The sequence below is a fragment of the Camelina sativa genome, chromosome 9 (assembly GCF_000633955.1).
Source record: "Camelina sativa cultivar DH55 chromosome 9, Cs, whole genome shotgun sequence".
Classification (NCBI taxonomy): Eukaryota; Viridiplantae; Streptophyta; class Magnoliopsida; order Brassicales; family Brassicaceae; genus Camelina; species Camelina sativa.
The window spans coordinates 5,876,071-5,892,815 of record NC_025693.1 but is presented as its reverse complement, the minus strand read 5'-3'; the positions used below and the strand labels follow the sequence as shown (position 1 = coordinate 5,892,815).

Genomic DNA, 16,745 nt, shown 5'->3' with positions numbered 1-16,745 from the left:
TGCATTTCTGTTTCATTTACTCATTGTTATGTTCATTATTGTCTTGCATTAGTTCATCATAGTAGTTTCTATTTCTGCTCTTATTTCATATTAGCTGCAATCATTCTGTTCTATTTGCATTTAGCTCTTAGTTTTTGTAGTTTTACTTTCTGCATCTTACATTTTCATCTTAGGATTGTTAGTGACAAAATCATTAATAAAATCACAAAATCATTAATAAAATCACAATAGAATCACAAATTTCAGTTGCACCATTCTAGTTTTTGACGACAATTCCAAACATTATGAATCTAAATTAATTAAATTACACCAAAATCATTTTGTTCCCGAAAATCTCATTCTAAATCAAAATCCTAAACCAAAAGCAAGTTTTGAAGAAGCCTACAGCTAATAATATGAAGAATCACAAAATCATTAATAAAATCACAATAGAATCACAAATTTCAGTTGCACCATTGTAGTTTTTGACGACAATTCTAAACATTATGAATCTAAATTAATTAAGTTACACCAAAATCATTTTGTTCTCAACAAATTCATTCTAAATCTAACTCCTAATCCTAAAACTAGCTTTAGAAAATTCTACACTTAATAATGTGAGCAATCACAAAATCCTTAACAAAGTCACAATAGAATCAAAATTTTCAGTTGCACCATCCTAGTTATTGACATCAATTCCAAACATTATGAATCCAAATAAATTAAGTTACACCAAAATCACTTAGTTCTCAACAAATACATTCTAAATCAAATTCCTAAACTTACACTTAATAATGTAAACAATCACAAAATCTATAACAAAGTCACAATAGAATCACAAATTCCATTTGCATCATTCTAGTTTTTGATAACAGTTCCAAACATTATGAATCCATATTAATTAAGTTACACCAAAATCACTTTGTTCCCAACAAATTCATTCTAAATCAAACTCATAAACCTAAAACGAGCTTTGAAAAATCCTACACTTAATAATGTGAACAATAACAAAATCCTTAACAAAGTTACAATATAATCAAAAAATCCAGTTGCACCATTCTAGTTCTTAACAAAAATTCTAAACATTATGAATTCAAATTAAATTACATCAAAATCACTTTGTTCCCAACAAATCTATTCAAAATCAAACTTCTAAACATAAAATGAGTTTTGAAAAAGCTTACACTTAATAATATAAAAAATCACAAAATCCTTAACGGAGTCACAATAGAATCACACATTTCAGTTGCACCATTCAAGTTTTTGACAACAATTCCATACATTATGAATCCAAATTAATTAAATTACACAAATATCTTTTTGTTTCCGGAAAAATTATTCTAAATCAATCTCCTAAACCAAAAACAAGTTTTGACAAATCCTAAACTTAATATACTAAAAAATCACAAAATCATTAACAAAATCACAATAGAATCACGAATTTATGTTTCACCATTCTAGTTATTCACAACAATTCCAAACATTATGAATTCAAATTAATTAAATTAAACCAAAAAATCACTTCGTTCCTAACAAATCCATTCTAATTCAAACTCCTAAACCTAAAACTAGCTTTGAAAAAGCCAAAACTTGATAATGTGCGCAATCACAAAAATCATTAATAATGTCACAATAGAAACACAAATTTCAAATGCAACATTCTAGTTTTTGACAACAATTACAAACATTATGAATCCAAATTAATTAAATTACACCAAAATCACATCATTCCACACAAATCCATTCTAAATTAAACTCCTAAACCTAAAATGAGCTTTGAAAAAGCCAACACTTCATAATGTAAATAATCATAAAATAATTAACAAAGGCACAATAAAATCACAAGTTTTAGTTGCACCATTCTAGTTGTTGACAATAATTCCAAATATTATGAATCTAAATTAATTAAATTACACCAAAACATCTTTGTTCCTAAAAATTTCATTCTAAATCAAACTCATTAACGTAAAATGCGTTTTGAAAAAGCTTACAATTAATAATGTAAACAATCACAAAATCTTTAATAAAGTCATAATAGAACCACAAAATATCAGTTACACTATTCTAGTTTTTGACAATAATTCTAAACATTATGAATCCAAATTAATTAAGTTACACCAAAATCACTTTGTTCCCATCAACCCCATTCTAAATCAAACTCCTAAACCTAAAATGAGTTTGAAAAAGCCTACAATTAATGATGTGAATAATCACAAAATCCTTAACAAAGTCACAATAGAATCAAAAATTTCAGTTGCACCATTTTAGCTCTTGACAATAATGCTAAACATTATGAATCCAAATTAACTAAATTACACCAAAATCATTTTGTTCACAACAAATTCATTTTAAATAAAACTCCTAAACCTAAAATGAGTTTTGAAAAAGCTTACAGTTAATAATGTGAACAATCACAAAATCCTTAACAAAGTCACAATAGAATCACAAATTTAGTTGTACCATTCTAGTTTTTGACAACAATTCCAAACATTATGAATTCAAATTAATTTAACTTCACCAAAATTACTTTGTTTATGACAAAGTCATTCTAAATCAAACTCCCAAACGAACAACGAGTTTTGAAAAAGTATACACCTTATATTGTGAACAATCACAAAATCATTAACAAAATCACAATAGAATCACAAATTTTGGTTGCACAATTCTAGTTCTTGACAACAATTCCAAACATTGTGAATTCAAATTAATTAAATTACACCAATATCACTTTGTTCTCAACAAATCCATTCTAATTCAAACTCCTAAACCTAAAACTAGCTTTGAAAATGCCAAAAGTTAATAATGTGCGAAATCACAAAATCATTGATAATGTCACAATAGAATCACAAATTTCAAATGCACCATTCTAGTTTTTAACTACAATTTCAAACATTATAAATCCAAAATAATTAAATTACACCAAAAATCACATTGTTTCTAACAAATTAATTCTAAATCAAACTCCTAAACCTAAACACAATAAACTTTCAAACATAACTACAAAACAATAGTAAAAGAGGAGCATGCAAATTCAATCATATACTAGAATAGGAAGAAAAAAAGAAAAAAAAAGGATTTCAGTCATGTCTAACTAATTAGAGACAAGAATACCATTTTCATAATCCTATAAACACGTAAATCAGAAAATGTTCTATCATTATTCATAAACGGATGCTACCTTCAAAACGTCTCCAGTTTTTGAATCAATAAATGGTTCATACTTATCAAAAATACTGCTTGAAAAGGCAACATAAACAACTAGCTCAAACAAAGAAAAAACTTTTGTTTTGTTGACGGCACTACTTAGGGGTACGTAGAGGTGATAACTGATAAACAATACATATGATATATATCATATGTTTCAAAAAAAAAAGATTAAATTAAAATATACGATGGACATGACAACGGATCGATGGAAAAGGTCATGATGATGTGTTGACTGTTTTTATCACTGCCATATAATAAACCACACAATATACTACCTTCAATGCCTAGCCATGCATCTTGCACGTAAAAGAGCCGCTAAAATTCGTCTTTAATTGACAGTAAATTGGAAACGTTCCTTATTTTCTATCATTATTCATAAACGGATGCTACCATCAAAACATCTCCAGTTTTTGAATCAATAAATGGTTCATACTTATCGAAATTACTGCTTGAAACAGCAACATAGACAACTTGCTCAAACAAAGAAAAACTTTTGTTTTGTTGACGGCACTACTTAGGGGTACGTAGAGGTGATAACTGATAAACAATACATATGATATATCATATGTTTCAAAAAAAAAAGATTATATTAAAATATACGATGGACATGACCACAGATCGATGGAAAAGATCATGATGATGTGTATACTGTTTTTATCACTGCCATATAATAAACCACACAATATACTACCTTCAATGCCTAGCCCTGCATCTTGCACGTAAAAGAGCCGATAAAATTCGTCTTTAATTGACAGTAAATTGGAAACGTTCCTTATTTTCTATAATTATTCATAAACGGATGCTACCTTCAAAACGTGTCCAGTTTTTGAATCAATGAATGGTTCATACTTATCGAAATTACTATTTGAAACGGCAACATAGACAACTAGCTCAAACAAAGAAAAAACTTTTGTTTTGTTGACGGCACTACTTAGGGGTACGTAGAGGTGATAACTGATAAACAATACATACGATATATCATATGTTTCAAAAAAAAAAGATTATATTAAAATATACGATGGACATGACAACGGATCGATGGAAAAGGTCATGATGATGTGTATACTGTTTTTATCACTGCCATATAATAAACCACACAATATACTACCTTCAATGCCTAGCCCTGCATCTTGCACGTAAAAGAGCCGATAAAATTCGTCTTTAATTGACAGTAAATTGGAAACGTTCCTTATTTTCTATCATTATTCATAAACGGATGCTACCTTCAAAACGTCTCCAGTTTTTGAATCAATAAATGGTTCATACTTATCAAAATTACTGCTTGAAATGGTAATATAGACAACTAGCTCAAACAAAGAAATTTTTTTTGTTTTGTTAACAACACTACTTAGGGGTACGTAGAGGTGATAATTGATAAACAATACATACGATATATCATATGTTTTAAAAAAAAAAGATTAAATTAAAATATACGATGGACATGACAACGGATCGATGGAAAAGGTCATGATGATGTGTATACTGTTTTTATCACTGCCATATAATAAACCACACAATATACTACCTTCAATGCCTAGCCCTGCATCTTGCACGTAAAAGAGCCGATAAAATTTGTCTTTAATTGACAGTAAATTGGAAACGTTCCTTATTTTCTATCATTATTCATAAACGGATGCTACCTTCAAAACGTCTCCAGTTTTTGAATCAATAAATGGTTCATACTTATCAAAATTACTGCTTGAAATGGTAATATAGACAACTAGCTCAAACAAAGAAATTTTTTTTGTTTTGTTAACAACACTACTTAGGGGTACGTAGAGGTGATAATTGATAAACAATACATACGATATATCATATGTTTTAAAAAAAAAAGATTAAATTAAAATATACGATGGACATGACAACGGATCGATGGAAAAGGTCATGATGATGTGTATACTGTTTTTATCACTGTCATATAATAAACCACACAATATACTACCTTCAATGCCTAGCCCTGCATCTTGCACGTAAAAGAGCCGATAAAATTTGTCTTTAATTGACAGTAAATTGGAAACGTTCCTTATTTTCTATCATTATTCATAAACGGATGCTACCTTCAAAACGTCTCCAGTTTTTGAATCAATAAATGGTTCATTCTTATCGAAATTACTGCTTGAAACGGCAACATAGACAACTAGCTCAAACAAAGAAAAAATTCAAACTGTCTTTCGTGAATGAAATAAGTTGAATTAATTTACTTCTTAATCAACCAAGACCTGTTAAAGGCATATATTATCTAAATTGGACAATTCATTCATATACAAATGACAGAAGGAGTAAGGAAGTTTATAACACTCTTCTAGTTAGACAGGTAAAATTATGATAATCACTTTCTATAACAATGAATAATACATTAACATGTGTTCAGTTTAACTTATATATTTTACCTATTCTAATTTGTTTTAGTTAAAAAATTATTATAGAGTAGAAACAAATTTAAAATAAATTAATGTAATAAGGTGTTAATTGCTTGACTTCAAGTTATGATAAAATTGGTTCTTTTTAATTCTCTTAAAGAATAAATCTTATGATTATGAATAATACACTAACAGGTGTTCACTTCAACTTATATCTTTACCTATTCTAAGTTTTTTTGTTAGTTAAAAAATAGTATAGGAGTAAAAACAATTGTAGAATAAAATATTCTACTAAGTTGTTTTTTTGGTTAAATTCTCTTAATAATAAAAGCTTTTAATTAGTAAAATCTAGTTCAAAGAAATTTACTTAATTTCCATTTTAAAAACTTGATCCTACTTGCATTGGTCTAATCCGAATTATTATTACATACTCATTACTACCAAATTTATATATTGGGAAACTATAGAAGGATATGCTTTAAAAAAACCTTTCCCTTTATATAAACGACGTCGTACTCATACTTGATCTGCCGAATCACAAATCAATAAAAACAAAACAAAATTGCGATTTGCATTTTTGAATTTACTAAATCTCAAAAGAAAAATAAAAATAAAAACTGAGATCTTTTCTCAGATTTTGTCCTCCTCCTATGTTTGAAGTTTGAACATAAAAATTGTATTTTTTTTCTTTGAAATTCCAACAGAAATAGAAAACAATTTGAAACTTTTTAAGTGATTAGAATTTTAAATTTGTCTTTTTTATTCTTTTTTATCGGGATTTTTGTTAGCAGCAGCAGTAGCTGGAAAGAAAGACAACGATGTCGTCGTCGTCACCGGACATTGCCGGAATATTAGATAATACGAAGGAGCTTGATCGGTTAAGGAAAGAACAAGAGGAAGTTCTTGTGGAGATCAATAAGATGCATAAGAAGCTTCAAGCTAGTAAAGTCTTTCCATTTTCAGCCTTTTTTTTTTTTCTTACTACTATCCAAATTTTTGAATGAAGCTTTTTGATCTTCTTCTCTTAGTCATACGTGATTTTCAAATTGGTATTGATTGTGTTCGATTAATTATGGTTATTTTTGATCATTTGGGGTTTGGATCTTGAAGTAGTTAGATAGAACTCTGTTGTTAGTTTACATTGATTCATAATTAGATGCTGATAAGTTTGAATTTTGAATACAATTATCTGCCAAGAGAACCAATTAATAGACTTTAGCTATTCATGTCGTAATGTAGAAATAGGTATTGTGCTTTGATTAGGGAAAACAGGAATAGGATTTAACCACTTTTGGCATTTGTTCTTGTGTGTCTTTAACTTGTTTATGAGTTTTGGAATTTATTGATTAAGCTCTGTTTTCGTACTCAGAAAGAATCGTAGTAGCGGACTAGATTTATCGAATTATCTATTATGGAAACAGACTAATGAGAATCATATACTGAAATTGAGCTTGTTTCAGCTAGAATGGTTTGAAGTTTATGTGACTTTATGACTGTTATTTGCTTTCAATGAGTTATCTGGCTGACTTGTGTATGTGTTTTGAACTGCAGCGCCTGAGATTGTTGAGAAGCCTGGTGATACTTCATTGTCAAAGCTTAAAAATTTGTACATTCAAGCAAAAGAGCTTTCAGAAAGTGAAGTAACGTAAGCCATATCTCTTCATCATCTCCTTTCACTTGTTACATCAGTTTTTGAATGGTTTAGAGAGTGGATGATACAACTATTAATGACACAATTGTTTGTGTTCTTTATTGCAGCGTTTCAAACATTCTGCTTACTCAGTTGGATTCTCTGCTTCCATCTGGACCAACTGGGCAACAACGCAGAAAATTAGGTATACTTCGATTACTGTTACGACCCTTCTTTGAATATGTCAGGCTAGTCTTGTAAGTAATGTATTGATATATATATATATATAAAAGAGGGATTTAAGGTTTTCCGATGCTTGTAATGATATCACATAAGTGGCAGAAGGCAACGAACAGAAGAGAAAGAGAATGAAAGTAGATTCAGATGTAACAAGAGTTTCTCCTTCCATGAGAAATCAAATCGAGGCATATGCCAGTCTAAAGGGTGAACAGGTACAACAACTACTACTGTACTTGTTTCTTGAAGTACTTCAATCACTTCTTTCTTCTAAAATTGGCCAAAATTATTTTGTGACATCTGTTTGTTTTTTTGTAGGTTGCTGCAAGAGTCACAGCCGAGGATGCCGAGAAGGATGAATGGTTTGTGGTGAAAGTTATTCACTTCGACAGAGAAACAAAAGAGTAAGCTCGAACCCTTTTAGTAAGATTTTCACATTGGTTTGTAGAATATGTACATAGTTGTGCTAAAAGAGAGACTTTGAGAATTTACATGAATCTCATGGTCACAGTCAAGCATTTATTTATTAGGATTAAACTAGTAGATAGCTTTTATGACGCAATTATGGTATATATGTTGCTCTACAATAGATTCATAAATGGGTCTCAATAGTGTTTCAAACCTTTTTCACAGAGTTGAAGTACTTGATGAAGAACCAGGAGATGATGAAGAAGGAGGTGGCCAGAGGTAACTAAGAGCTCTTTATAACTATGAAACTTTTGCAATAACATTGAGCAGCTTGCTGATTATTCATTCTCTTGTAATCTTTAGGACGTATAAACTATCAATGTCATGTATTTTACCGTTTCCAAAACGGAATGATCCTACAAGCACACAAGAGTTTCAACCAGGGAAACATGTGTTAGCTGTATATCCTGGAACCACAGCCCTCTACAAGGCAACTGTAGTCAGTACCCCACGAAAGGTTAGCTTTTTTTTCCCGCAACATTTCAAACTCGTTTCAGCAGATGTATACGAAACCAATAAGAACTAACCTCTAGTTATCTAAACCCGCATGTTGCACATCTGATTCCAGAGGAAGTCTGACGAGTAAGTTCCTCCACACCTTTGTTCATATCCCATCATCAACTAATAAAGCATTTTTGGTTGAGATTTAAGAATCCTAAGTACCTAATCTGATATCCTTTCTGATTCATGCTAGGTACTTGCTAGAATTCGATGACGATGAAGAAGACGGAGCATTACCTCAAAGAACAGTGCCATTCCACAAAGTGGTAGCTTTACCAGAAGGCCATCGCCAGTGAATTTCAGATGGATACAATAAAATAAGAGACTAACTATTTGGGTGCCAAAAAGCATAAGTTAAGAGCTGTTTGTCCCTGTTTGTGGTTCACATGAGATGATTTTGAAGAATAAAAAGGTGATTTTTTTCATTCTCTTTTTACTATTCAATTTGGGGCAAAGCTACTCTAGTTAAATGTAATATTTGAATGTGTATATATGTATGAGACCATGGATATGTATCATACTGAGACACAATTTGTAAAAGTTACATTTGTATGATTACAAGTTTTTGTGATATAAATGAAACAACTACTTTTCATGTGTGACACTATATCCTTACTCGGATCTCGACTCGCAGTTCCTCGGATATCATTTTAGTGTTTTGCCGTTCACTTAAGGAAGAATATCATTCAAATTAGGATCCATAAATCCGCGGTTAAGTGATTCCGTATCAGCTGAAGGGTCTAAATTGGGTAGAGAGACTGATAACTGGTTGTTAAACATGTAACTTAAAACGGTATCTTAACACAACAACGACTTTCGACGCTAGGGTTGTTGAAGACAAAACACGGTGCAGCATTTTTTTTTTCCTTGTCGTCGCCAATTTCTACTTCTGCTGTAACTGGTAAACAAAACTCGACTTCCTCTTCGATTTAATTCTTCTCTTTGGATCTTATCTCGTGGTTTTTGTTACAATCTTTTGTGTACAAATTGTTTGTTTTGTAGCAATTGAAAGAGTTAGAAATCTGTCAGTTTTAATCTCCAAAAGATGCAGAACGAAGAGGGTCAAGTCACTGAGCTTTACATTCCAAGGAAATGGTAAAGACTGACAAAAAAAAAACTTTTTTATTATTATTGTAAGGAAACTTAATGAACTGATTGTTCTTGTTTGTGTTTGGATTATAATTGCAGCTCGGCTACTAACAGGTTGATCACATCAAAGGATCATGCTTCTGTGCAGCTCAACATTGGTCATCTCGATGCTGATGGGGTGTACACTGGTCAATTCACTACCTTTGCTCTCTGCGGTTTTGTCCGTGCTCAGGTTTGTCAAGTCAGCTTCTTTATCATAAATGTTGAGACTTGTCTGTCTGACTTTAATATAGTATAGCAATAGAATTGGTTCTGGATCATTGTGTTAACTAGAATTGGTCATGTAATGCTTTTGTTAGTACATGACATTTGTTAACACTTTCTTGAAACGATAAAGGGTGATGCTGACAGTGGAGTCGACAGGCTATGGCAGAAGAAGAAGGTTGAAGCCAAACAACAGTAAGACCCACAAGCTTTGTTTTCTAGTTTCTAGGTTTCTTTTTGAAATCTAGATGTGAACCTGTATCTGGTTTTCTAATTTCTTGTTGCTGCAAAGATATTTTTGGTTTGAAAGATAATGGAATGAGATGTTTGGTTCTTGTTTGCCCGGAATTAGCAATGAAATGACAAATCTATTATTTTTTTATACGCATTCAAGTCATATCAGGCCTAAATAAATCAGTATTGGTATTGGAGTTGTACACAATAGACAACTATAAGACTGGAGATTAGTCTACTAAGAAAAGAATGAATGGGTTTGATCAATGTAATGTTATGTATACTGGATAGAGTAATTTAGAGAAATAGGATAAATATTAGCAAAATGAGAATGAAGATGGTAGAAAGAGAATCTCAGGATGAATCAGAAGAGTATTCAAGTTTTGTATGATAATAATGGTATGGCTTTGTTGGTTCCCAAGTAGCTTAATGACTATAGAAGAGTATATCTTTTTAGCTTCTTGACTTGAGATTTGCAGTCAAGCTTGTTGTTACTTTTGCACTAATGTTGGTTGTACCAAAGTAACGGTCTGCGAATTCTCCCATGCCTGGTATCACACGCGAGTCCTCATTAAGGGATGCATCGATTTCTGAAGTCACAATCTTTAGCATCGGGAATTTCTTGCACAGCGCGTGGATACCTTGAGGTGCCTGCAGTTTTTTTTCTTGTGTTAGTATATAATATTTAATTAACCTAGAGAAAAAACATGGACAATAGGTTTCTTTAGTATGTCTTTACTGCTATAAGATTGAGAAAGATGATCTGTGATTCTGGAACTCCCTTGCTCAGAAGCAAAGTTATAGCTTTCACTGCAGAGTATCCTGTTAACAATTTAAGAAGGTTAATTAGACATTTCTGCAACAACTGACTCGAAAAATATCCTTTGTGTATTACTACGAACCTGAAGCTAGAACAGGGTCGAGGAGGAAGACATGTCTGCTTGCGATATCTTTAGGCAACTTCTCATATATTAACTGCAAGAAACATCATTTGAATGAGCAAAACTGTTGAGCTGAGATGTATAGGGGAAACATGTTTGCAGGCAATGTTATCTCAGACCTGACGACCATCGTTATTCTCTCTGTGAATGAGGATTTTACCAATCTTAATACCGTTGCAGCAAGCTCTTAGTGCATTCTCCATACTTTCTCCACTGTATATATCAAAAACATAAACCTAAGATAGAAGATGCACAAACAAACGAGATAGCAAAGCTTTGTATTAGATACCTTCTGATCACTGAGACGCCACACAATCTCTTGCAGAAGTCAACTCCAGTGTACACTGATCCTGTTCAGTTCAAAAAGTCGATTACTTAAGTGACATTTTAATCTTTACCTTAACTCCAACATTTTATTGGCTCAGTTACCTGTTGGAGTTGTGATTTGTTTCTCTGTAAAAGGAAGATGACCAAGTCCATGTTCCACAACCTGAAACAAACATACACAACTCCAAGTTTAGTTTTGTTTCTTCTAAGAAAACCTATCGCCGGAACTTTAATGTACTGACTGGATGCTTATACCAGTCGAATCAATCGGTCAGCGTAAAAGACGAAATCATGCTTTGCTGTGTTGACGTCGCGGATAAGAGTATGCATTCCTTTGATCTGGAACGTAGAAGATATGATGAAGATGTTTGAGTATATCTTACAGAGATTGTGTTGGCACAGCTTTGTACGAATATGTTGTACAATGAGGTCAATTGCAACATCATTGTCTCCTCCTCTAGGAATGATTATATCAGCATACTTCATCGATGGCTGGATGAATTCGTCAAAGCTCGGCTTCACAAACTTGGTATACTGAAAACGAAAGTGATGGTCTGATGATTAAAAAGCTGGAAAAAACAACATTATTATCTTCCCATCAAAACAAGTCAAATTCAGACTCATCACTGAACCTGTTCAAGAACATTTTGGATGTTTCTTCCTCTCTGGACAGTATCACGCTGTATTCTTCTCGAGAGTCGTACATCAGCATCTGCATATTGGTGTAAATTTGTATTGGATATGAGCATTAAGGCCTTGAATGAAGCCGAGGAAATAACAAACCTGTATCGACAAAGATCTTCATGTTCATGAGATCACGAACTCGAGGATCATTAAGAACCAAGATTCCCTCTAAGATGATTACATCACCAGGATTAACCTGAATACAGATCAGCATTAGTCCATAATCAGGTGTTACTAATGAAACAATTCATAGGTTTTACGCATCTCTTTACCGGACTTGATGATTCAATGCTCTTGTGGGTTTTGAAATCGTAACTAGGAATATTCACTGGTTGGCCTGATCGCAATTTTTCCATACACGAAAGCAAAACCTCGGTATTGAACGCAGCTGTGTAGTTTTCAATCAATCAAAAATCAAGATTTTCCAAACAAAATCGAATCAGTCCTCATCAGATCAATCACTCACCAGGATGATCGAAGTTGTATTCGTGAACCTTCTTTAATTTCTCCTCACTAAGGGAATGATAAAACGAATCCTACAAATCAAATGTTTTCACACGACTGTTTTCGATAGGGCTCGTGATGATATGAAGTGAAAAAACAGATTTAAGAGTTTATAATAATTACTTGGTTCACAAGCACAACACGTTGATCGTGTAACTGAGACATGATCATATTGCATACAGTCGTCTTCCCGGAGGCGGTTCCTCCGGCAACACCTGAATTTAGCAGATCCAATTAAACCAAACGAAATCAATTTTTCTAAAATCTGAAAGACAAATAAAAAATTCGTACCGATGACGAAAGGTTGTTTAAGAGGAGCAGGAGCTGAAGGTGATATAGTGTTGTCACTGATCAAAGAGTGATCTCTTACGCCATTAGATAATTTCTCCATCGTCCTCTCTTCAATCTTACGTTTAGAACGAGAGATAACAAATCTGAAAGATATAGAAAAGACTAGAGTCGGTCTTTTGGTAACGTCTTAAATGGATATATTGAAGACACTATGTGTGCGTATCTCTATTTCCTATTAGATGTGTAAGTGTTCGTATTGGCGCGTGTAAGAGAGATATTAGCGGAACAAAAACACGTCATCCAAAGATACGACGCCGTATTTTGTAACCAATCTTCTTGATAAACCACACGGTACGATTTGGTTTGGTTTAATTTGCACAAACCAATGTTGAGGAAACTACATAAATTTTAATTAAAATTGTCTTTTTATAGGTGGGATTCGAAAGAAAGAAGTCTCTGAAATATCTAAATTTTTTATTATAGACAAATCTTTAAACTACAAATTGAAACAAAAATTGTCACCTATAAAAAGAGTAATTGTCACCGCTTCATAATCTTTTTAGATTATGTAGTTTTCTTTACCATCAATCGAGTTTACTAAAAGAGTAAATTTGGAAAAATGCCCTCATTTTATTACACTTTTGAAAATACCATTTAAGTCATGTATTATTGTCATGGTGCAGATTTGATGATTTATTATTATTAAAAATACATAAAATAGTTTACTTTCCAAGGCATTTTAAAAAAAGAATGATATAATTGAAACAAAAATTGGTGATTTACTGAGTTGAATAATGTGTTTGGAGTGTTGAATTTTGTTTTTTTATTCATCTCGCCGTGATTGCGCTACTATTATCACTGTTTTTTTGTGTTTGGCGATTTTAAAATCAGAGTTTGAACCTGTTAGTTTTTTTTACGTGGTGCATACTTTACAACTAAGCTATATCTTAGTTGTCAAAAAAAATAAAATATATATATATATATATATATAATTGAACACAATTTAGAATACATATTAAACAAAATATATAGTTAAATTCTTACAATGATAATTTAATTGAAAATTCAATTCATGCAAGAACAGTAATAAAACAAAAAACAAAATATTCAAGATTTGAAATATGATAAAAAATATGTGAAAATGATTAATTTTTTTTTTTTTGAGACGGTTGTGATTTATTAGTTTGTGCATCTTATGAACATTAAATATTAATATTAGTTTATTCTTTTTACAAATAATCTCTACCATCAGTTCATTGATTACCTCTAATCGACGAATTTAGATGGTAGTACTATCCATGGATTACTTCGAATTTTTGTTGATTTCATCTAATTTTGGGAACACCAATTAATGTTGTAATACTATTTTTTTTTTACGGAAGCATCTAATGTACCAAAAAAACACTTTATGCAACTTTGTTCATGATAGTTATTTGTTATATAAAACGCGTTTTCGAGCCAGCATTATGCTACTTTTCAGTACAGACATTTAAGTTGTGATGTGGTTATATCTATATCATATAGAAATGCGATTTATTTTCTTAAAATTTATATATTACTATTTAGCACGTTAAATAGTATTATATCTTAGAATGGTCCAAATGAATGTACATTACATTATTTGCAAAAGTACCTTCTTTTTTTTTTGTCAACCTTTGCAAAAGTACGTTCGATAAAATGAATTTTCACCCAATTTTTTATATATTGCACTCTTTAGATATTTTCTAACTAATTTCATGTTTAGCAGTTATTAACATAAATGTCTTTGTTTAGGGTGAACGTAAATTCTATATTACGACGGCTGATAGCCAAAAATTATATATTAGCAACACTTTAGTAATTGATTATCAGGTTTTAGCATTTTTTGTATTTATTTCAGCCAAAAATCATATATTAGTAACACTTAAGTGAATGCTAATTTCATACTTATTATATATTGGAAGATGGAATGTGTTATTTAGATATTACCCTAGAAATCCAAGAAGTCCAATCTTACAGACTACAGAGTATTGAGGCACTTAGTGGAGGAAGTGATCTTAACCTACAAAAAAACAAAAATCCAAATCAGATTAAATCAATGAGAAAATATGGTTGTGAACAGTCGTATATATTCAAGTTATTAGACACCTGTTGGTGAAGAAAAGATCAGGAAGAAGGAGATGATAAGAATAGACGAGGAAAGGGTAAATGTTGAGTGTCCCTTTGAAGTTGCTAATTTAAACAGTATACTTATTCCCACGACGCTGGATTCGACCGCCAGCATTGCTTTCAAGAACACGGCCTTTCAAGCCTCTTCTTTCTCTTTGTGTACTTTGTTATCATTTATTGTAGTATACTCTTTTGGTTTACAGTTAACACCGATTGTGGGAGAAAATAAAATGTATGTTCTTTAAGTATTAAAATACTAGAAATAAAGACTAGAGAATACGCAGTCCATCTTGAGTTATTCTTTACGGTGCACCATTAATATGTACGGTTCTTTTTCATAATTTTTTGAATTTTATAGTTATAATATATCTTTAGATATATATCTTAAAACCAAAAACCATGCATCCAATTTATCAACTTGCATCCTAAGGTCGTAAGCATTAGGCAACCACGGACAGCCTTCTTATCCAAGGCATTATCACAAAAATTACGTTTAAATCTTTGATCACTTGACTCGTGAGTTCAGTAGTACTTCTCAGACTCGGCCACACACACAACTCTTAATTTGTCACTGTCTTAATCAGATTCTCTAAGTCGGTTTTTGAAGAAGACGTACTTCAGATTCAAAACACAACATTGTTCACACTAGGGTTCAGTTTGTTGGTTCAATTCAAATAAGGACAACTTTGAATGCGATGTCGCGGCATTAGTTTCGATATCAGCCTTCTCCTCCTTTGCTTTTTTCTCACGTAACCGTGTAAAAAACCGATCGAAATCAATGTTTCACCAATCAAAAGAAAGAAATTAAAACTGACCATCCAAGATGAATAATACAACTTAGTACTCCAATAGACATGTTTCTTGACTTTAGGTGAAGAAAAAGATACGTATAAAAATTGAGTGAAGAAAAAGAAGAATCGGGTTAAAATTAGGCATGTCAATTAGGGCCGAAGCCCGTGGGCTGGCCCGGCCCAGCCTTGAAAAATACCGGGCTCGGGCTTTCAAATTTATGTCCAAAAAAAATCGGTCCTTTCGGGCTAAGCCCGTTCGGGCTATAGGGTTTTTTAGGCTTAGCCCGGTCAGGCTCGGGCCGGCCCGAAAAGCCCTTAAATTAATAAAATAATTATTTTTTTATTTTTAATTTGTATGGAAAATATTATAAAAAAATAATTAATTGAGCTAAAACTCTAACCCTAATTTTTAACGGTGCCGCACTATAAATCTAAGAAACAAAACCTGTTTCCAGCTTACCAGCTTTCATCGTCTTTCAAGTTTCAATTCGTGAGTACACTATCTTTAGCAAGTTTGTTAGTTAAATTATGTGTTTAATCATGTTTGAATATATAAGTATATCGATGTGTACATGTATTGATTTAATTTGCCGGCCTCACTGAAAACTACAAACAATAGGGTTCCTTTTTAGATCACATACGTTGAGGTTGAGTCGTTGGTGTTTTCTTTGAATTTTTAGTTATACGTATACTTCTTGAATATACATGAATTAATTAAAGAGACACTATTGCTTTTGTTTTTGGTGGAAGGCAATGTTTTGATGATTTCTTTCATCAAATGATTCTCTTATTTCGATGATAGTATTTGAATCCTATTCTTTTGTTCCTTTTACATGAGTTAAATAATATGGATATAGGTGAACACCGTTTTTTTGCTTCACCCATATGGAAGCACTTCGATCTTCTTAGTAACAATGATGGTCAAAAGATGGTAAAATGCAAGTACTGTGACGTAATACTTACAATTGGAAAAGATTGTGGAACATCAACCATGCACCGTCATGCAGCCAGATGTAAGCAAAAACCACAAATCGGTGGTTGGATCAATGTGAAGGTAATATGTTGTTATTTATATTTACTTATTTTCAAT

The 16,745-nt window shown here is 31.9% G+C and overlaps 3 protein-coding genes across 6 annotated transcripts; 2 read left to right on the top strand and 1 right to left on the bottom strand.

Annotated features, from left to right (window-relative positions):
• Positions 6,130-8,977, top strand: LOC104710580. 4 transcript variants are annotated; one of them, XM_010427209.2, is made up of 10 exons: positions 6,150-6,222; positions 6,338-6,488; positions 7,098-7,191; positions 7,305-7,381; positions 7,513-7,628; positions 7,732-7,817; positions 8,047-8,100; positions 8,185-8,338; positions 8,450-8,463; positions 8,576-8,977. In XM_010427209.2, exons 2-10 carry the CDS (start codon positions 6,365-6,367, stop codon positions 8,676-8,678), a joined length of 822 nt encoding a protein of 273 aa, XP_010425511.1. In that variant the 5' UTR covers positions 6,150-6,222; positions 6,338-6,364; the 3' UTR covers positions 8,679-8,977. The 4 variants fall into 4 exon arrangements, with proteins under 4 accessions (XP_010425513.1, XP_010425512.1, XP_010425510.1 ...); XM_010427211.2 differs by having other exon boundaries at positions 6,130-6,488; positions 7,522-7,628; XM_010427210.2 differs by having other exon boundaries at positions 6,130-6,488; positions 7,519-7,628.
• Positions 9,385-10,072, top strand: LOC104710579 (40S ribosomal protein S21-2-like). Its single transcript, XM_010427207.2, has 3 exons — positions 9,385-9,477; positions 9,571-9,703; positions 9,869-10,072. The coding sequence occupies exons 1-3, from the start codon at positions 9,428-9,430 to the stop codon at positions 9,932-9,934; spliced, it is 249 nt and encodes an 82-aa protein (XP_010425509.1). The 5' UTR covers positions 9,385-9,427; the 3' UTR covers positions 9,935-10,072.
• LOC104710578 (uridine kinase-like protein 5) lies at positions 10,233-12,888 on the bottom strand. The gene is made up of 13 exons (XM_010427206.2): positions 12,717-12,888; positions 12,549-12,640; positions 12,388-12,457; positions 12,194-12,309; positions 12,021-12,117; positions 11,870-11,949; positions 11,493-11,771; positions 11,340-11,400; positions 11,200-11,260; positions 11,030-11,123; positions 10,872-10,944; positions 10,709-10,791; positions 10,233-10,620 (listed from the first exon to the last, which is right to left on the bottom strand). Exons 1-13 carry the CDS (start codon positions 12,814-12,816, stop codon positions 10,423-10,425), a joined length of 1,404 nt encoding a protein of 467 aa, XP_010425508.1. The 5' UTR covers positions 12,817-12,888; the 3' UTR covers positions 10,233-10,422.